The 22,731-nt window shown below is 43.6% G+C and overlaps 1 protein-coding gene across 10 annotated transcripts in view; it reads right to left on the reverse strand.

Moving 5' to 3' along the window:
• RALYL (RALY RNA binding protein like) overlaps positions 1–22,731 on the reverse strand; it is a 670,673-nt gene that overhangs the window by 369,385 nt on the left and 278,557 nt on the right. For 8 of the 10 annotated variants that reach the window (XM_038745780.1, XM_038745790.1, XM_038745786.1 and 5 more), the window contains one exon: positions 17,183–17,287. The exons of the other annotated variants lie outside the window; for them this stretch is intronic. In XM_038745780.1, the coding sequence (XP_038601708.1) occupies positions 17,183–17,287 (105 nt within the window). The remainder of the gene's footprint in view (positions 1–17,182; positions 17,288–22,731) is intronic. 10 annotated transcript variants of the gene reach the window in all.

The following is a 22,731-nucleotide window of genomic DNA, read 5'->3' on the forward strand; positions in this document are numbered from 1 at the left end:
CTCTTGACTGCTGTGTGACCTTAGGCAAATCACTTTACAAATTAAAAATAAAAAAGTTAAGTGCTTACCATGTGCCAGGCATTGCACTAAGTCCTGAGAACAGTGCTTTGCACATAGTAAGCACTTAACAAATACCATTATTATTATTATTATTATATGGGGCTCACAGTCTTAATCCCCATTTTACAGATGAGATAGACTTGCCCATAGACACACAGCAGACAGGTGGCAGAGCTGGAACTGGAACCCAAATCCTCCTGACTCCCAGACCCATGCTCTAGCCACGCTTCTTCTCACACTCCTTAACTTCTCTGTGCCTCAATTTCTACAACTGCAAAATGGGGATTCAATATCTGTTACTTAGAATGAGCCCCATTTGACTAAATTGTATCTAGTGAGCTGTGGTAGATACAGCTAATTGGATTGGACACAGTCTCTGTCCCAAATGTGCTCACAGTCTTAATCCTCATTTAATAGATGAAATAGATCAAAAATCTCCAGTGGCTACTAATCAATTTGCGCATCAGGCAGAAACTCCTCACCCTGGGCTTCAAGGCTCTCCATCACCTCGCCCACTCCTACCTCACCTCCCTTCTCTCCTTCTACAGCCCACCCTCGTTATCGTTACCTCGTTATCACCACCTCGTTATTGCCTGTCCCACCATGGACCCCCCGGCCCACGTCATCCCCCGGGCCTGGAATGCCCTCCCTCTACCAATCTGCCAAGCTAGCTCTCTTCCTCCCTTCAAGGCCATACTGAGAGCTCACCTCCTCCAGGAGGACTTCCCAGACTGAGCCCGTTCCTTCCTTTCCCCCTCGTCCCCCTCTCCATCCCCCCATCTTACTTCCTTCTCTTCCCCACAGCACCTGTATATATGTATATGTTTGTACATATTTATTACTCTATTTTACTTGTTCATATCTATTCTATTTATTTTATTAGTATGTTTGGTTTTGTTCTCTGTCTCCCCCTTTTAGACAGTGAGCCCACTGTTGGGTAGGGACTGTCTCTATATGTTGCCAACTTGTACTTCCCAAGAGCTTAGTACAGTGCTCTGCACACAGTAAGCGCTCAATAAATATGATTGATTGATTGATTGATAACTGAGGCACAGAGAAGTTAAGTGACTTGCCCAAGGTCACACACAAGTGGCAGAGCCAGGATTAGAACAGGGCAGTAGCAGTTTCATCTGACTTCCAGGCCCATGCTTTATTCACATAGTCACTCTGCATCTCCTGTTGCTGATGTGCAAAAGATATCATGTCCACTGGGCCCTACTGTTGTCTGGCATGATGCTGGGAGGGTCTGGTGAATGATGCTCTCCAGAATTTGATCCAGGTCATCTCTAAGATCTTACTAGCAATGTAGAACAATGAGATTCTTACAGTAGTTTCATTATTCAATTCTCTCAATCACTTAATAGTATTTAAATGAGCGCATAGCACTATACCAAGCATTTGGGTGGGTACAGTAAAGGCTATAGATATAGTCCCTGCCCACAAGGAGATTAAAATCTAAAAAGGCAGACATTCATTCAATCATATTTACAGATAGGGACATGGAAAATTGAGGAAACTGGACAAGTGTATTAAGTCCTGAAATTACAAGGAACACAGATACACTTGGATGTGCTATAGGTAGTAGTGAGTGTCTGAGTGCACTGTTGTACAAAAGGGCTTATGTGGCAATTGAACTTGCGGAGGCAGGGGGAGGCGAGGGATGTAGTATAATCTGGGGGAACCAAAATCAGTTGGAGAAGCCCTCCTGAAGGAGATGCACACCATACACTGAGGAAGAGTCCAATAACGTATATCAACATAACAATCTCTCTCTGCTTGTAGACATACCACTGGATGCAAGGGTTTTACCATTTTCTATCTGTGGTGACTTTTTAAAATGGTACAGCAAAAGCTATCTCTTCACATATAGGCCCAATATACTAACATAATTACCTCTGCCAGACAATTGCCCCACAATGATTTTTGAAGAGGAAATAAAGTACTATTTTTTGTACCCCAAAATACCAGTGATAGCTGCACTCCCTAGGGAAGGAGAGAAAGAATGAGAAAATGACAAGCAGCAAAGGGTGGGAAGTTCATTCATTAAGACTGTCTCGGGCTGGGGAAGAGGAGGGCAGGATGAGGAGAATCAACTCACTGAGTGTTAAGTGAATACAGTACTCTGGAGACGGCAATAAATGTAGAGATGCAATCTCAAGACCCCCATTCCTCTTACCCTTTCCCCTCCTTTCCTCTTTTCCCCCCTCTTTTTTCTCTCCTTTTGCTAGACTTAATCCTTATATGAGCCTGCTTAAATATAAAAATTGTGGAAAAAAGTGAAGCAATTAATTGTGTAAATATGATATTTTTCTTAGGGTGCCAGTCTTAATCTTTAATATCACAGGAAATAATGAATGATTATCACTTTCCTGGTACAAAGGAGAAGAATTAATATAAACTGGAGTAATAGGAAAGACTGCTTAGAGAAATGAAATTCAAAGTGATCAAAAACCTCATTTTAACAATTCATTTGGCTGCTACCCTATCAAATTTTTTCCAAGAGCCACTACCAATCAGTGAAATGAACAAATCTGAATCTCTTCTCTCCTCCTTTATCCATTTCTGATGAGAGTGCCAATATGGTGGGGTTGTTAAAGAGGAGCAGTACCAGAAATCAGGGTCCTGGATAATTTACATGATGGATAATCAGGTTCTCAACAATCAAGAGCTTGCTGTACTGACCTAAAGATACAGACTCTGAGTAACAGATCCTAGAAGATCAACTGGATATTCTCCAGTGAATCTCCTTGGGATCAGTCCCTTTAAGAAATAGACAGTAGAGAGTTCTCTGTGTCACCAGCACCACATTTTCAGCACCATAATCACAATAATGTGAGGGCTTTTTTTTTTCCTTATAACATGCGGACACTATCATTTTCATTTTGGTGTGGCTAGCTCCAAGAGAAAGCAGATGCAACTCAGAAGCAAGCAGAGAACATTTCAGTAAGATTCTTCTGAATTCATTCAATTCCAATAAGGGTGAACCTCAGTAGAGCTTTGGACCTTCCCATTAGATGTGAGATGTACTTTGATGTGTGTTCTCCATCCTGAGGCTGGGGGAGAGGTGAAAGCATGATTTGGCTTGGAGAAGTCAGCAGTGACACTAGCTAATTAAGGCAACCTTTAAAGGGAAAACCGATTGAATTATTTGTGTTTCAGATAGTGGCTGCAGTGTGGGGCTTTCAGTTAAGAGGAATCATATATAATCAAAGCTTGTCACTCACTTTAACAGGTAAGAAATTGCCCAGCTCAGAAGGGGGCCTGGATGGCAGCTGGCAAGGCTGAACTTCCCACAGTTAGCTCTCTCACTGACCCTTCAACCTCTCTAGTCAGCACCTCCCTAGTCACATTTCCCATTATTAGCATCATAACTCCCCCTCCTCATCTTATCACTTGCCCCCCTCTCCTTCATTCTGTGGGAACTTGAGGTTGGTGAAGGGGCTGATCATCTGACGGGAGGAAAAGGATGGGTTTGGAAATGAAAAAAATTGGATTTGAAAATGACAATTAATGATTTCTGAATGTGAGAGATGGATCATGTGAAGGAAATCTGTTATCCCCAATAGTCGGTAGAGGTGGCATCACCTTCAGGGATCGCCCTGTGAGGTGGAGCTGAAGATTCCAGCTGGGACTGTGCCCGTGCTGGCCAGGCAGAAGGGCAGGGGCAGGAAGTTCCACTTTTCCCAGGATATGAGTGGGTGGCCTCCACAATGGGAGGGGAGAGGGCTCAGTCTGATGCAAGGTCCAGAATGTAGGCAAACAGTATCAGTGGTGGGGGAAGAGGAGGGCAGCCCTGGTTCTAGGATGCAGGTGAGAAAGCAAGTGGATGCGCTACTTCCAAGGAGAGCTGGGGCTGCTACTGCCATCACTGGGCTGACTTCCACTGTCCCTCTCCTCAGAGAGAAAATCCCTAGTTTCCACTCCCCTCCACCCTCATCTCCCCCATTCCAACCAGGGAATGGCTGACATTCCCCAGATGCTTCCTTCCCCTCCCACTCCCCAACATTCAGCCCCTACAGTGGCAGGGTCCCAGGTTTGAAACCCCTGTACTCCAGTGTCAGATGGAGGTGCAACCTCATCCTCTCGCCTCCACCCAGAACTCAAGCCCTAGACCCTGGCCATGTGGAAGCAGCAAACCCAAGATGGAGGGTCCCAGTGTGCCCCACTAGGTGGGGAAGACATTGAAGCAACGTGGCTCAGTGGAAAGAGCACGGGCTTGGGAGCCAGAGGTCATGGGTTCTAATGCCGGCTCTGCCACTTGTCAGCTGTGTGACTTGGGGCAAGCCACTTAACTTCTCGGTGCCTCAGTTATCTCATCTGTAAAATGGGGATTAAGACTGTGAGCCCCAGGTGGGACAACCTGATCACCTTGTATCCACTCCCAGTGCTGAGAACAGTGCTTTGCACATGGTAAGTGCTTAACAAATGCCATTATTATTATTATTATTATTACCCTCTAGACTTTGAGCCCCTCTAGACTGTGAGCTCATTGTGGGCAGGGAATGTGTCTATTGTATTGTACTCTCCCAAGTGCCTCGTACAGTGCCTTGCACACAGTAAGTGTTCAATAAATATGATGGAATAAATGGTATCAACCACTGATGGGCTGTCAATCCATTCCCACAGCCTAACAATCAATGAAAGGTCACAGAGGTGTTCATGGCCGGAGTGTCTGGGGGGAAGGAATATGTAAGTGGACAAAGCAATACAAGCTGGACTTGCAGGCCTGCTCGGCTCGGCTTCCAGACTTGCATTCATTCATTCAATCGTATTTATTGAGCGCTTACTGTGTGCAGAGCACTGTACTAAGTGCTTGGGAAGTACAAGTTGGAGGCAGGTGCCAGGACCTCCCAACTGTAAGCTTGTTGTGGGTAGGGAGTGTGTCTGTTTATTGTTATCTTGTACTCTCCCAGGCACTTAGTACAGTGCTCTGCACACAGCAAGTGCTCAATAAATACGATTGATTGAATGAATGAATGAAATGCTAATGTCAACTTTGGCAGGGTTGGGGATACTTCATGCCATTGGAAGAATGTCCAGATAGGGGCCCTTCAGCTTTAACCAAACCTGGGCCCAAGCTTCTAGACACACACAAACCCACACATTCTCTCTCTCTCTCAAGTACCCAGAAAGAACAGTAATAGACCTACCACAAGGACTTTATAGGAATAGTCAGTCTATAGATTTTCATATTTAGTTAAGACACTTAGCAAACATCTACAGAACCTCATGAGAAACCAACCACTGGAGAGTGGCACTTTTTTAAACCTGTTATTCACTGTGTATGGTTAAAAAAAAATCACTAGAGTGGACAGATACACTGAAAAGCATTCACTTTGGAAAGGAAGGGATAGTGAAGTGTGGGCAAAGAATGTGTCTACCAATTCTATTGTACTGTACTCTCCCAAGTGTTTAGCACAGTGCTCTGAAAACAGTAAGTGTTTAATAAATACCACTGATTGAAGGATAATAAAAATCCAGGAACTATGTTTAGGAATTTATCACACTATGTGTCAATCATTATGCTAAGCACTAGGGTAGACAGGTGATAATTAGTTCGGGCATAGTCCCTGTCCCACACAGTGTTCACTGTCTGAGAGAGAAGGTATTTGCTCAACATTTTACAGATCGGGTAACTGAGACACAGAGAAGTTAAATGACTTGCTCAAGGTTACCTAAGCAAACAAGAGGCAGAGCCAGGAGTAGAACTTGGGTTTAGTCCTACAGTTTAGTTCTAAGCCCTAGAGTTTCATTAAAGGTATTAATAGAACTAAAATAGGATGGCAGTCAAGAATACCAGGCAATTGAGATGCCCATGATACCATATGTGCTATACTAGGAACATGGTGTAACACAGCACTATCCTAAATGCCATTTGTTTCCCCGTTGTATTTGTTAAGTCCTTGCTATGTTCCAGGCATAGTACTAAGTGCTGGGGTAGATAACAAGCTAATCAGGTTGGACACAGTCCCTGTGCCACACTGGGATCAGAGTCTCAAACTGCATTTTACAGATGAGGAAATTGAGGCATAGAGAAGTTCAATGGCTTGCCCAAGCTCACCTAGAAGGTAATGGCAGAGCCAGGATTAGAACCCAGATCCTTCTGACAACCAGGCCCATGTCCTATCCACTACACCACACTGTTCTTGAGGAGATGGGTCAGACAGGACTAGAAAGAATTCCTCCAGGGATGTCACTGAATGCCCCAAAGTGACAGCAGCCCTTCCAGGTCTGTATGGCCCTGGGCACTGGGGTTCAGGTCTGTAACTATGAAACCTGAACTGAGGCACAAGGAGATTGGGTGCTAAAAATCTGCGAGAAATATGGGGCCAGGCACTTATCAGTACAGTGCTCAACACACAATAAGTGCTCAATAAATACCATTGATTGACATCTGTACCAGACAGTCCCGCTGAAAAAAATCAGCCCTTCCGGTGTTAAGACGGAAGAATTAATATCTCAAACCAGTTATATCAAATGACTGCAAAACAAATACATACTCAATTTTTGGCCTCGTGTAGCAGCCATTTAAAAAAGCAAAAAGACATGCAGAGTTAATATCAAAGAATCAGTAAAATCATGAGGTTATAAAGAAAATAGAGTGTTTCATATTTAGTTCTTAAATTCACATCTGGCACTCCTGTAAATGTACTGAGTTACCTTGGAAGGAGGTGAAAATTTGTATGCTGCAGCAGTCCACTGAAAGAGGGTGTGTAAAGCATACATCTTGTGCTCAATTGCAGATTTGTTTTAGAGATTCCAGATGGTGCCCACAGAAATAACCACCCTTTAACTACAAGAAAAATAGGGAGGCACACTGCATTCCTTGAAGGCAAACTGGGTGACTTTGAGGATTTCAAATCTGCCATGTGAGTCTTGGCTGAACGAAAACGATTATGATTCCTAAACATCTAAAAAAATGACCTGCCTTGATGTTTTGGGCACTGCATTAATGGCTAAGATTTAAGTAATTTTCTGCATTAGGAAGAGGCAGAATGAAAGCGAAGTCGTGGTATCCGGCTTCAAAAAGAATTAGCAATCTGGTGTTCTGAGTCCGGGAACCAGAGACACATCCTTAGGCCCTAAATATTCCTGCCATGCTTGCAGAAGGCTAGACTGAGAGGTATTGACACTTTTTGATACTGGTCTTCTATGTTTCTTGGGGCAAGGAGCATGTCCATTCATTCGATTGTATTTATTGAGCGCTTACTGTGTGCAGAGCACTGTATTTAGCACTTGGGAGACTACAACAATAAAGAGACACATTCCCTGCCCACAATGATCTGACAGTCTAGAGGGGGGGAGACAGACAGTAATATAAATAAATTAAAGATGTGTACATAACTGTTGTGGATGTGTGTGGGGGGGAAGAACTAAGAAAGTCAGGGTGATGCACAAGGGAGTGGGAGATGAGAAAAGAGGGGCCTTATTCTGGGAAGGCCTTTTGAAGAAGATGTGCCTTCAAATTAGGCTTTGAAGGAGGGGGAGAGTAATTGTCTGTTGGATGTGAGGAGACAGGGCATTCCAGAAGGCCAGAGGCAGGACGTGGGTGAGGGGTCAGTGGCGAGATAGGTGAGATCGAGGCACAGTGAGATTATTCATTCATTCATTCAATCAATCATACTTATTGTGCACTTACTGTGTGCAGAGCACTGTACTAAGTGCTTGGGAAGTGCAAGTCGGCAACATATAGAGACGGTCCCTACCCAACAACGGGCTCACAGTCTAGAAGGGGGAGACGGACAACAAAACAAAACATGTAGACAGGTATCAAAATCGTCAGAACAAAAAGAATTAAACCTATATGCACATCATTAACAAATTAGCATTAGAGGAGTGAAGTGTGCAGGCTGAGTTGTAGAAGGAGAGAAGTGACGTGAGGTAGGAGGGGGCAAGGTGGTAGAAGTTTTTGTTTGATGTGGAGGAGGATGGACAACCACTTGAGTTTTCTGAGGGATGGGGTGACACATCCTGAACGATTTTGCAGGAGAATGATCTGGGCAACAGAGTGAAGTATGGACTGGAGTCCGGAGAGGCTGGAGGCTGGGTGGTGAGCAAGGAGGCTGATGCAGTAATCCAGGTGTGATACGATGAATGAGCGTGGTATAGTGGATACAACACGGGCCTAGGAGTCAGAAGGACATGAGTTCTAATCCCTGCTTCACCACTTGCCTATGTGACCTTGGGCAAGTCACCTCACTTCTCTATGTCTCAGTTCCCTCATCTGTCAAATGGGGATTGCGGCTGTGAGCCCGATTTGCTAGTGTCCACCCCAGCGCTTAGTACAGTGCCTGGCACATAGTAAGCACTTAAATTCCATTATTATCATCATTATTATGAATGATTGTATTAACGTGGTAGCAATTTGAATGGAGAGGAAAGGGTGGATTTTAGCAATGTTGTGAAGGTGGGACTGACAGGATTTAGTGATGGATTGAATACATGGGTTGAATAAGAGATAGGAGTCAAGGACAATGTCAAGGTTACAGGCTTGTGAGACAGGAAGTATGGTGGTGCTGTCTACAGTGATGGCAAAGTCACGGAGAGGACAGAGTTTGGGTGGGAAATAAGAGTCTACCACCTCGATAGTACACTCTCCCAGGCTTTTAGATACAGTGCTCTTCACACAGTAAGTGCTCAGTACCATTGATCAATTAACAGATGGAGGTGGATTTTCACCCAGAGAATACTGATTCAAAGAGCTGCTGAAGATTAGAAAGGTTTCCACCTGGTCTTTTGTCTAGCACTGTTCTGACAGAACGCAATGCAAGCCCCAGTTGGGTTAGAACTGCGATCTGGATTGCAGTTCACTGTCACCTACAAACCATGGTCACAGGAATGGAAGCTATTTTGTTTGGTTTTTATATGTCAAAGGGAACTGCGGGTTATATCCTGCAGTATAGCTGAGGTAATATGGTCAAGAATGCTTCTGAGACTCCACCTGTCATTAAAAGCCCACCGTCATATACAAGAGTCTTTTACTGCATAAGAGTGCTTTGGAGCCAGGAAATTCCTAAGCACCTTTCTTAAGGCTACTGGAGAAACTAAGAACTGATTTTAACCTCTTGAACTGTACAGACAGAAACAAGGTCCAGGAAAAAAATATAACACCAGGAAAAAACATTTCAATAGACATCATGGTTGTAATACTGCCAACCCAGTGGTACTAAGCACTGGCAGATGCATGGTGATGGCGGCAGTGGTAGTAGTAGTAGGATATTTATTGGGCACCCACTGGGGTGAAGCACATTGTACTAAGTGCTTGAAACGGTACTAAACTATTGTTTAGTCACTTCGCAGCTACTTGTAATTTGAAGAGGAAATTGAAGGGATGGAATTCTAATCCTGGTTCTGTTACTTCCCAGTTTTGTGACCTTGGGCAAGTCCCTTAACTTCTCTGTGCCTCTGTTTCCTCATCTGTCAAATGGGGATTGAATAACTGTCCTCATTCAATTGTATTTATTGAGCACTTACAGTGTGCAGAGCCCTGTACTAAGTGCTTGGGAGAGTACACTATAACAATAAACAGACACATTCCCTGTCCACAATGAGCCTACAGTCTAGAGGACTGAGCCCCACAGGGACTGTGTCCAAAGTGATTGACTTGTATCTACCACAGCATTTAGAACAGGGCTTGACACATAGTAAGGGCAGAAAAAATACCAGTGCAATTCTAGTGCATAAATGCTAGCGAGGAATCTGAGGGTTGGTGGAAGAGTACACTTATACCCTTTGGGAAATACTTTCACCTCAATAGGCTAGCAGCGCCATTGAAAGTCCTCAAATCAGTAAGATAGCAGCTGCTACATCCTGATGACTGTGGCCTAGAAGCATGAACATGCATACACACACACTGACACAAGATGCTATCAGATGATTATCAACCACTTTTCTGACTCAACAAAGTAATTTGGACTTAAAAAGTAGCCTGAAGAGCAATATTATGCACTAACCTGCACCTGAGCAATTCTGCATGTTAGGCCAGGGTCTCTATAGCAAGACAAAGAGGTAAATGCCATCATGAAATTCAGCTGCCCAGACAGCACCCTGCTCAATAATACAGGAAAACCCAAGGTGAGATTTTGAAAGTAGAACTAGAAGGCTAGCCACACATCTTTGTCATTCAATTCACATATTCAATTTGTCACTAAAACCTGACCATCTCTATCTGTTGCCGACCAGTACTTCCCAAGTGCTTAGTACTGTAATAATAAATGCCATTATTATTACAGTGTTCTGCACACAGTAAGCGCTTAATAAACACGATTGAATGAATGAATGAACCACCAAAATCTGCCCTTCCTCTCTATCCAAACTACTACCACGTTGATACAAGTACTTATCCACATTATGGGCAGGGAACGTCTCCATTAGCTCTGTTGTACTCTCCCAAGTGCTTAGTACAGTGCTCTGCACCTAGTAAGCACTCAATAAATACCATTGATTGATCAACTGATTATTCTACCCCATCTTGTCTTTGGCATCAGCCTCCTCACTGACCTCCCTGCCCTCTGTTTCTCCTCACTCCAGTCCATACTTCACTCTGCTGCCCGGATGATTTTTCTACACATGGTTCCATTCACATCTCCCCACCCCTCAAGGACATCCAGTGGTTGCCCACCCACCTCTGCATCAAACAAAAACTCCTTATCCTCAGCTTTAAAGCAATCACTTTGTCCCCTATCTTATCTCACTGATTTCCAACTACAACCAAGCTCAAGGTACCTCGACCTTGTTTTTCTCACCACTCTCCTCTTGTCCATGTCCTCCTTCTAGCCTGGAACTCCCTCCCACTTCGTATATTACAGATCACCAATCCCCTCCAAGAAGCTTTCCCTGACTAAGCCTTCATTTCCCCTACTCCCTTTCACTTAATAATAATAATAATAATGATGGCATTTGTTAAGTGCTTACTATGTGCAAAGCACTGTTCTAAGCGCTAGGCGGGGAATACAAGGTGATCAGGTTGTCTGACGCAGGGCTCACAGTCACTTCTATGTCATCTATGCACTTAGACCTTTACCCTTTTAGAAGTTGATATTCACTTCACCCTCTGCCCCACAACACTTATCTTCATACCCATAATTTAGGCTAATATCTGTCTCCCCCTCTAGACTGTACACTCCCATGGGCAGGGAACATTTATTCATTCAATCACATTTATTGAGCACTTACTGTGTGCACAGTACTCTACTAAGTGCTTAGGAAGGTACAATATAACAATAAGCAGTGACATTCCCTGCCCACAACATACCGACTCTGTTGTAATGTACTTTCCCAAACGCTTAGTATAGTGCTCTGCACACAATGGGAATTCAATAAATACCACTAATTACATGAGGACGGAATTTTTACAGAACTTCCTGTTAAGGAAAACCCATGGCATATTGCTCACTGTGTCTGATCCCATATGCATACAGCCAAGCACACACCCGTCTTATGTTGTCCAAAGAGCATTTCCTAATCCTTGCCACATCAGGTGGTGGAAAACACTCCTTCTTGGAAGAACTGACTGCCTGCCCTTTGGCCAAAAGTGACATCAAGATTCAGACCAAACTGAAAGTCAATGGAGAAATAGTAGTTTGCACCCTCTATGTTGTCATGGAATCTGGCTGCCACATCTGACTTAAAGCAGTTCTACTGATGTCATGTAGTGATCTTCTCTTTCCATTTGACATTAACAATGAGATTCTGAACCACAGATACTCCAGCAGCATCCAAAGCATTTGTTGACATATCATACCTTCATAGGTGGGTCATGGGAGAAGAATGATATTAGAAAACTAAAACATCTCTTCATGGTGAACTGAAATGGGAAAGAATATATAGGCAGAAGGAAACACTTGAAAGACTAATAAAGGAAGACCTGAAACAAAGTGAAGTTGCACTGGAAAATTAGGAGACAGCTACAGAGAACAGGTTGGCCTGACATAAAATTAGAATCGGGCTGACTGTCAGGAAGCAGAAGCATTGAGAAGACTGTCACACACACACACACACACACACACACACAAAAAAAAAATATGTTTCCCAGGCCTTGTGGACAACAAAAGTCAAAGTGCAGCAAGACATGATTAATACAAGCAAATAGGGTGCTGGGGACTGTCAATGAAGCATCAGTCTTCCAAACAAGACTCACTCATTGATAAAAATCTCACCTTCTGTAAAGTTATCTTCACAAATACCTACATATCTACACACATGCTATCTCTATCTTATAGGGGAGCACTATTAACTTAAATATTCATTCTAAAATACTGTAGTGTCTTCTTGGTCCAACTGTTGCATAATGAAAAATTAAAATTGATATTCCACTATTTCTCCCTATCCATGCCACTTTCCCCTTTCATTTACCTCACACTCAATTACCTGTTGATACACTGGTTTTCTCCTATATCATCTTAAAAAGATGAGAGAATGAAATATAGCCTCTGTTTAATCAGCTTTATTCCATTTACTTTTCTCACATCCCTGGTTTAATAAATGAAGTATTGCATGGAAATGTCAATTTTATCCTCCCAACTATTCACATACCAGCACACAGCTAGTACAGTATTTTCTGTTCAGACTGTGCCATGCTAAAATATAACTCACAACTATATAGCTGCAATGACACAACATAGGCATAACAAATGGGAAGCAGTGGGGTCTAGTGGAAAGGGTATGAAAATATGAGCTTGGGAATCAGAGGACCTGGGTTCTAATCCTAATTCTTCCACTTGTCTGATGTATGTGACCTCGGGCACACATTTAAATTCTCTATGCATCAGTTTCCTCCTTTGTAAAACTGGGATTAAATCCTACTTTCGCCTACTTAGACTGTGGGCCCCATGTGGGAAAACAACTGTGTGCAACCTGATTATCTTGTATCTACCACAACACTTAGTAATAATAATAATAATGATGCTGATGGTATTTGTTAAGCGCTTACTATGTGCGAAGCACTGTTCTAAGCACTGGGGGGATACAGGGTGATCAGGTTGTCCCACGTGGGGCTCACAGTCTTAATCCTCATTTTACAGGTGAGGGAACTGAGGCCCAGAGAAGTTAAGTGACTTGTCCAAAGTCACACAGCTGATAATTGGCAGAGCCGGGATTTGAACCCACAACCTGGAGACAAGGGGAATCCATATTCATTTTTCACTTCTGATGTTTTAGGATTCTAAGTCTTAACCCCAAATTCTTCACTAAAATGCTCCCACTGGATAGTTCAACCTACCCAAAATATGCTGAGTTGGACTTTAGCAAGGTGAAAGAGGGAATTTCCCTAAGGGGAAGTTATGCTGAAAACTCTAAAAAGGCCCAGAAGTAAGAGATCACAGTGCAATCTGCAGCAAGGAAAAAACTCCTCACCCTCGGCTTCAGGGCTCTCCATCACCTCGCCCCCTCCTGCCTCACCTCCCTTCTCTCCTTCTCCAGCCCAGCCCGCACCCTCTGCTCCTCTGCCGCTGACCTCCTCACTGTGCCTCGTTCTCACCTGTCCCGCCGTCGACCCCTGGCCCATGTCCTGCCCCTGGCCCGAAATGGTCTCCCTCCGCACATCTGCCAAGCTAGCTCTCTTCCTCCCTTCAGGGCCCTACTGCGTGCTCACCTCTTCCAGGAGGCCTTCCCAGACTGGGCCCCCTCCTTCCTCTCCCACTCCTCCTCTCCCCATCCACCCTGCCTTGCCTCCTTCCCCTCCCACAGCACCTGTATATATGTATTTTTATTTTATTTGTACATGTTTATTCTATTTCTTTTATTTTGTTAATATGTTTTGTTCTGTTGTCTGTCTCCCCCTTCTAGACTGTGAGCCCACTGTTGGGTAGGGACCGTCTCTATATGTTGCCAACTTGGACTTCCCAAGCGCTTAGTCCAGTGCTCTGCACACAGTAAGCACTCAATAAATACAATTGAATGAAATGAATCAATGTATATATGTTTGTACCTATTTATTACTCTTTATTTTATTTGTACATATTTATTCTATTTCTTTTATTTTGTTAATATGTTTTGTTCTATTGTCTGTCTCCCCCTTCTAGACTGTGAGCCCGCTGTTGGGTAGGGACTGTCTCTATATGTTGCCAACTTGTACTTCCCAAGCACTTAGTACAGTGCTCTGCACACAGTAAGCGCTCAATAAATACAATTGAATGAATGAATGGGAAAAATGACGCTGTGTCAAAATGTTTAACCCTTGGAACTATTAAATGTTTCATCAAGGTTTGGGAAAGGTATTTTAATTTGAATTTGGAATGTCAGAAGAATCTCTGTGAGAGGATCACTGCAATTCTTATATACCTTTTCCACAATTATCACTCCATCATTCAATACCAGGTGCATCCTGGGGTTCTATATATCATAGGTTGGAGGTGCTCTCTTTCTAGATATAGTTGTCCTCAATACTTAAGATGCCACTGGTGGTGGGGAAAAAAACCCACCACCACACAAGTATGTGGGACTGAAAAGGCCAAAGTGAAACCCACAATCCCAGCCACAGTTTATATGCATAAAAAGGCTGCACCTGGTCCATATCTGTTTTCTATAGAGTCATTATCAGGGAGTAACATTTGGCTGATTCAGTGGTGCTGCTAACCATCATCTGCATGTCTTATTGGGTGTGGGCCTGTATAGTGCACTCATGTTCAAACAGCAATTCCCGAATGACTTCCTCCAGGATTCTGGATATTGCTCCAGGTCTCTTGAGGTTGAGGAGTTTCCTCCAGAGCACTGGAGATGTATTCTAACAGCTGCACTCAGAACTCTGGTTGCATCTTCCAGCATGGCTGCATTGAGTAAACCGAACATGGTTGGGTCCCACTAGGCACCTCTGGTTTACTCCACTGGCAACAGGGAATGGCTCACCCTAGGCTCTGACCTCACCACCCATGGTGCCAAGAAGTAGTTTTGGTTCATCAAGGAAGTAGTTTTGGTTCCTTGATGAATTTTTCAGGGCAGCAGGAATCACTCAATCATATTTATTGAGCGCCTATGTGCAATGCAGTGTACTGTACTAAACGCTTGGGAGAGTACAATATAACAGACACATTCCCTGCCTACAACAAGCTTACAGTCTAACGTAGGGTCCTTTTTAACTGTATGCTTCTTGTGAGCATAGAATGTCTCTACCAACTCTGTTACATTGTATTCTCTCAAACGTTTAGCATAGTGCTCTACACACAGTAAGCACTCAATAAATATGATTCATTAATTTCCAGAATGGCAACAAATTCCTTCATAAGGACCATTACAAAGGTGCAGAGGTCTTGTTACTGTTCCCTGAATCCGATGCACAGCAGAGATTAAGTTCACCAATCCACACTCTAGTTAGTCGGAAGCCATTCTGTGATTCCAAGAATGTTTGGTTGCTGATGTTCTTCAGTAACGGATCCAGGAGACCTCTGGTTAGGATCTTATTGGCAATGGAAAGTAATGAGATCCTTGGCTGTACCCTGCGTTATGCCTGCATTTGATACCTTGCCTTTCAGGGATTATACTTTTCCTTTCTATAGTTGTTTTTAATTGTGTACTAATGTATATGTTAAATTAACTTTGGTCTCTATGTGTCCTTATCAATATTTCCATTTTAGATTTCAAATTCACAGGGGCCAGGAATGCCTCCTTTCGACAATTCCCTTTTCCAACTACTTGTTCCTGTTCTATGTGCACAGTCAGCTCAGAAAACACTAGATGATGATCTTGTACATCCTAAATGAGAAACTGACAAACTATACAATTTCTATTTATTTGCGGAGCTCACAAATACTTGCACAGATGTCTATTTTAGTTGATTCTTGCCTCATGTAGTAGAAAAGACCAATGTAATAGCAATACTATTGATAGAGCATCCAAATGCTACTACTACTACTACTAATAATAGTTTTTCTTAAGCACTTACTACATGCCAAGGACAGTACTAAGTGCTGAGGCCAATATAAGAAAATCAGGTCCCACATGGGACTCACAGTCTAAATAGGAGTGAGAGCAGATATTGAATCCCTATTTTGCAGATGAGGGAACTGAGGCAGAGAGAAGATAAGCAATTTACCCAAGGTCACACAGCACCAACGTGACAGAGATGGGATTAGAACCTAGGTCATCTGTCTCCCAAGCCCATACTTTTTCCACTATGCTGCACTGCTTCTCTACTTGATGCAGTGCAGTGTATTAGACCCTTGAGAAATACAAATTAAAGAAGTGATATATTACTGCCACCATTTACACTCTAACAGTGGGAAGAGACAGATATTAAATATTTGTACCTAGATTGGTTAAAATTGAGCAAACATGGGTGTTGAGGGTGTGTACAAATAGATCCACAAGTGCAATAGTTGGCTGATGGGTTTATTAAATTTGGGGTTCTGGGAAAGTAATTGGGGAAGGCTTGTTGGAGGAGGTGGGATTATCAGAAAAGTGTGACTGTGAGAAGAAATGTGGGCTATCAGATTTGTGGAAGGAGTTCCAAACTAGGAGACCAGTATGAGCAATGGGACAGAGGCAAGAGAGAGATGAAAGAATGAGGTACAACAAAGGTAGAGTAAGAGGCATGAAAAGAGTGAGCTGGGGAATAGTGGGCAAAGAAAGCCAAAATCAGAAAAGTGGTGGGGGCACAGGGGGCTTTGGAGAGTATGGGGTCCCCAGTTCCACACACCCAAGTGCAGCAACTATAGGCTAATAGATTATTAATGTTTGTAGCAGTGGTTGGTCATATCTGCTGTTGGCTGAACTGATTACCTGGGAAAATCTGATTTTCTTGGTGGAAAAACAAAGCCTTCTTGAAAATTTCCCTTTTGGGCCAACAGATATTTAGGTCTCTTTGGAATGCACTGTGACATCATCTCCTGCTGAGAGTAAAGGCTTTCCTCAGAAGTTAATTACAGTATGCTAGGGACATTCTGGGATTAACTCTTTCCTTGCTGGGAAGAATTATAATTTAGTAACTGATAATGTTTAAAACATAAAAAGCCTGCCCCAGAAAATCCTCCCTAGAAGAGATTTCTGCCTAAAGGCTGAGAGAAAGGAGTTTAAAGAGAACAGAAGCCAAAAAAAAAAAAGAATTCAATAACTTCTCCATTGTGAAATGTGATCCTTTTTCACCCGAAGACATTTTGAAATGAAAAGAAAAAACAATAATCTCTCTCACCTATAGAACAGGCCAACTTCTTTCCTAGAATTCTCATGTTTAGCGTCTTCAGTCTGTCTCTGAGGCCGTGAGCCTTTCTGTCAGATAACGTATCTTCCTCAAGGCCTGTTCAGTGTAGAGTGCATGGTTGATATTCAATAAATGATAAATAAATGCATTTTAAATATTTATCACTTTAACGTTGAGAACAGAAATGAAATTTTTGAAGAAATCCCAGTAGAGGCCCACAGCAAAACATTTTCCCAGAAATTCAAAATTCACTCCAGTAATGGGGCTTGGTAGTTTCTGCAGTTCCTGCTTACTAGATACCACAAGGTGACAGACATTTTGTGAAGAGCTCTGAGTCTGCAGGTGTGTTCTTGAAGGGAATAAAACAGACTTCTTATTAGCACAATCACAGTCATCATAGCCAAAATGGCTCTAAAATTTTTAGGAAGAAATACCAGCCTGAACATGTAAGATGGGGAGGAAGATATGAGGGACAGAAAGATCACAGGACTTGGAGTCAGGAAACCTGGGTTCTAATACCTCTCCTCCTCTTGGCAACTCTGTGACTTTTGACATGTCAACTGCTGTGCCTCAGTTTGCTCACATGAAAAATGATTATATAACTGTTCTCCTTAGACTGAGCCCCATCTGCGACAGGTACTGCAATATGCACAACTGTACTGTTTTCACTTAAGTTCATAGTGCAGTTATCATCTAATTCTATTTACTCTCAATAATGACAATAATCATAGAATTTGTTAAGCACTTACTATGTGCGCAGCATTCTGCTAAAATCTGGGTTAGATACAGGATGATCAGACTGGACAGACATTTGATCTTCCTTTTACAGATGAAGAAACTGAGGCACAAAGAGGTTAAGTGACTTGCCCAAAGTCACAAAGCAGGCAAGTGGTGGTGCCAGGATTAACCTCAGGTCTCCTGATTCTCAGGCCTGCCATCTATCTGCTAGGTTTCAAGGTGGCTTCTCCTTCCTGGCTCTCAGAGGGTTCTTTATTTTCTCCTTGTAAGGAAAGAGCAGTTTAGAGCCAGAGTTAACCACACAGTCCCAGCAGCCAACATGAGCATCAGAGGATTGTTCCAGAATTCCTGGGGTCCAGTCTGCTCCTGAGTTACTTTCATATATATTTGGCATGCCTACCCATAGTCCTTATTCTTAACAGTCAATTTGAAACAGACCAGTAAACAAGACAAACTTTAATGTAGCATAATTAGCTGAGTTTATAATCCTCTGAAGTATTCATTCATTTTAACCTGAGCCGACAGTGAATTCAGACCACCTGTAGAGCACAGCCGTTGATGGGGTAGGAGATGGAAAAAAGAAAAGTTGTTTGCCATTATCATCATCATTACTGCCTGCATTTATTAAACACAGAGTGCCCAGCACTGCTCTAGGATCTTGGGAAAATTAAAGACAATAGACAGAGGAGAAGAGAAGCAAATGATAAAAACAAAAGTAAACATAAAATTCAAAATAATAAGCAGATTAACACATGAGCTCTGAGGTGATTCATGCAGTGGTAAACCAGGAAGTTGAGTGAATAGTCATGACGTACCTCTTGAAAGAGGACCATTTGGGAGAGGAATGTGATGTGGCTTGGCAGGTCTAGGTGGAGAGGGAGTTCCATGATGGAGGAAAGCACTGAACAATGGGTGGGAAATGGGAGAATTAAAAGTAAGGCATAGTTATATGGCTACCTTGGGAGGGGCAAAGTCTGCACTGGAATGTAGCAAGAGACTCAATCAGTGCTATTTATTGAGCACTTACTCTACACTGAGTGCTTTCCTGATGAGGTAACAAATAGCTCGAGACTCTTAGAGTCACTGGTCAGTACTTCTTTTTTCATGGAGTTAGAAATGGGTAGCCTTTGGAAACTTTTAAGGAGGGGAGTGATGTGGATTATTTTAAAAGGATGATAAATGCAGCTGTATGAAACTAAAGAGAGTTGAGGATCAAGAAAAAAACAATAATAGTAGTAGTGATGAATAGTAGTAGTGATGGCAGTAGTTCAGGAAGGAGGTGAAGAGGGCTTGAATAATAATAATAATAATGGTATTTGTTAAGCGCTTACTATGTGCCAAGCACTGTTCTAAGTACCGGGATAGATACAAGGTTTCCAGGTTGTCCCACTTGGGGCTCACAGTCTTAATCCCCATTTTACAGATGAGGTAACCGAGGCACAGAGAAGTTAAGTGAATAGGAGTGGAACTGTGTGATACTGGAGAGGAAGGCTCAGTAAGATTTAAAACTGGTTGAATGTGGGAGGTAAATGACAGAAGAGTTATGTTGTCACCAGGGTTGTGACCTTCTGGGACAGGAAGGACAGTGGTATTGTTGACAGCAATGGGAAAGCTAGGAAGTGGAAAAGGAGAAGAAAGTTTAGGCAAAAAGAGGAGTCCTGTCCTTGACATACTGAGTTTAAGATGACAGTGTAATCATTTGGGTGGAGCTATCCTAGAGATATGTCTGTAATTATATCCATAAATGGCTTTAATATCTATCTACCACTCTAGACTACGCTCCTCATAGGTAGGGAACATGTCTACCAGTTCCGTTATATCGTACCCTTCCATGTGCTTAATACAGTGCTCTGCACCCAGTAAGAGATCGAGAAATGTGACTGATTAATTGATAGGAGGAGGGGAGATTGTAGAGCAAGTGAGAGCATAGCACTGGAAATATAAATTTGAGTCTCACTAATGTAGAGGTAGTAGCTAAAACTGCAAGTGACAGCGTGAGGGGACAAAGGAGCCAGCAAATGAAAGTGAGAAGTAGTCAGATAGAATGAAAACCTCATTCAATCACATTTATTTATTGAGTGCTTACTGTGTGCAGAGCACTAAACTATGCGCTTGGGAGAATACAAGATAACAATAAACAGACATATTCCCTGCCCACAATGAGCTTACAATCTAGAGGGGGAGATATAAATTAATATAAATAAATTAGATATGTACATAAGAGACGAGAAATACTAAGTAATGCTTTCTCAAATAAACCAGATATTGAAAATAAAATCAATTGTGGATTTTCTTGCCTAAGAGCTAGACATTAAGAAGAAATGGAAAACATAAAAGAATTAAAGCAAAAAAACCCAACTCAGTTGAATCCCTCTAACTAAACTTTAATTAGCTTTTAAAGATCACAAAACAAGTATTTTGCTTTTGTTGTATTTTCCCACAAGGATAGTACAGAATGTAGCACTCAGTGGGTGCTCAATAAACACCATTACTATTACATTTATAAGGGCTCTGGGACTATCTGCTTCATCAGGACTTTTCTGGAGCTGGGGGGATTTGTCACAGAGGGCTCCCACCACCAGACCATACTTCATCATCACTCCATCCAACACCAAACCAGTCCTCAGGTCATCCCCCAAAGCTTAAATGTTGAGAAGAAATGAGGAAAGGGAAAGTTATGGAAGGGTTAGGGAAGGCCATGCATACTGATGATTGATGATCAGATTACTGCTCTCAACTTTACCCTTTCTACTCAGCTAGACTCACTCGCTCCCCTTTCCCTTCACCGCTCTCGTACCACTAACCCACAGCCCTAGATCACTGCCACTGTCCGCCTCCTTCACTCTTATGATCGAGCTCTGAATGCTGCTGGCGAAAGTCTAAACACCATGCCAACCTCGTTCACTTCAAGTTTATCCTTTCCTGCCTTAACTCAGCCCTCTCCTCTGCCAGACAAAACTATTTCTCCTCCCTTATTGACACCCATGCCCATCATCCCCGTCAGCTCTTCCATACATTCAACTCCCTTCTCAGGCCCCCTGTTCCTCCCCCTCCTCCTTCCCTCACCCACAACGATCTGGCCTCCTACTTCATTAATAAAATTAAATCCATCAGGTCTGAGCTCCCCAAAGTCCAACCCCCTGGCTCTCAACCCTCTCCACTACTCTCCCATCCTTCCCAGCAGTATCCTCAGAGGAGATCTCCTCCCTCCTCTCAACTGCTACTCCGGCCACCTGTGCTTCTGACCCCATTCCATCTCATCTCATGAAATCTCTCGCTCCGTCCCTTCTCCCCTTCTTACCTTCCATCTTCAACCACTCACTCTCCACTGGTTCCTTCCCCTCTGCCTTCAAACATACCCACGTCTCTCCCATCCTAAAAAAACCCTCTCTTGACCCCACCTCACCTTCCAGTTATCGCCCTATCTCCCTCCTACCATTCCTTTCCAAACTCCTTGAATGAGTCATCTACACTTGCTGCCTCGAATTCCTCAATGACAACTCTCTCCTCGACACCCTCCAATCTGGCTTCCATCCCCTACATTCTACATAAACTGCCCTCTCAAAGGTCACCAATGACCTCCTGCTTGCCAAATCCAAAGGCTCATACTCTATCCTAATCCTCCTCGACCTCTCAGCTGCCTTCGACACTGTGGACCACACCCTTCTCCTCAACACGCTATCCAACCTTGGCTTCACAGACTCTGTCCTCTCCTCGTTCTCCTCTTATATCTCCAGCCGTTCATTCTCAGTCTCTTTTGCAGGCTCCTCCTCCCCCTCCCATCCCCTTACTGTAGGGGTTCCTCAAAGTTCAGTTCTTGGTCCCCTTCTGTTCTTGATCTACACTCACTTCCTTGGTGACCTCATTCACTCCCATGGCTTCAACTATCATCTCTACGCTGATGACACCCAAATCTACATCTGTGCCCCTGCTCTCTCTCACTCCCTCCAGGCTCGCATCTCCTCCTGCCTTCAGGACATCTCCATCTGGATGTCTGCCCACCACCTAAAACTCAACTTGTCCAAGACTGAACTCCTTGTCTTCCCTCCCAAACCCTGCCCTCTCCCTGACTTTCCCATCACTGTTGACGGCACTACCATCCATCCCGTCTCACAAGCCCGCAACCTTGGTGTCATCCCCAACTCCGCTCTCTCATTCACTCCTCACATCCAAGCCGTCACCAAAACCTGCCATCTCACCTCCGCAACATTGCCAAGATCTGCCCTTTCTCCATACAAACCACTACCCTGCTCATTCAAGCTCTCATCCTATCCTGTCTGGATTACTGTATCAGCCTCCTCTCCGATCTCCCATCATCCTGTCTCTCCCCACTTCAATCCATACTTCACACGGCTGCCCAGATTGTCTTTGTCCAGAAACGCTCCGGGCATGTTACTCCCCTCCTCAAAAATCTCCAGTGGCTACCAATCAACCTACGCATCAGGCAAGAACTCCTCACTCTTGGCTTCAAGGCTCTCCATCACCTCGCCCCCTCCTACCTCACCTCCCTTCTCTCCTTCTACAGCCCAGCCCGCACCCTCCGTTCCTCTGCTGCTAATCTCCTCATCGTGCCTCGTTCTCGCCTATCCCACCGTCGACCCCCAGCCCACGTCCTCCCCCTGGAATGGGGCCTGGAATGCCCTCCCTCCACACATCCGTCAAGCTAGCTCTCTTCCTCCCTTCAAGGCCCTACTGAGAGCTCACCTCCTCCAGGAGGCCTTCCCAGACTGAGCCCCCTCCTTCCTCCCCGCCACCTCCCCCTCCCCATCCCCCCCGCCTTACCTCCTTCCCCTTCCCACAGC

The sequence above is a fragment of the Tachyglossus aculeatus genome, chromosome 4, assembly GCF_015852505.1.
Source record: "Tachyglossus aculeatus isolate mTacAcu1 chromosome 4, mTacAcu1.pri, whole genome shotgun sequence".
Lineage (NCBI taxonomy): Eukaryota > Metazoa > Chordata > Mammalia > Monotremata > Tachyglossidae > Tachyglossus > Tachyglossus aculeatus.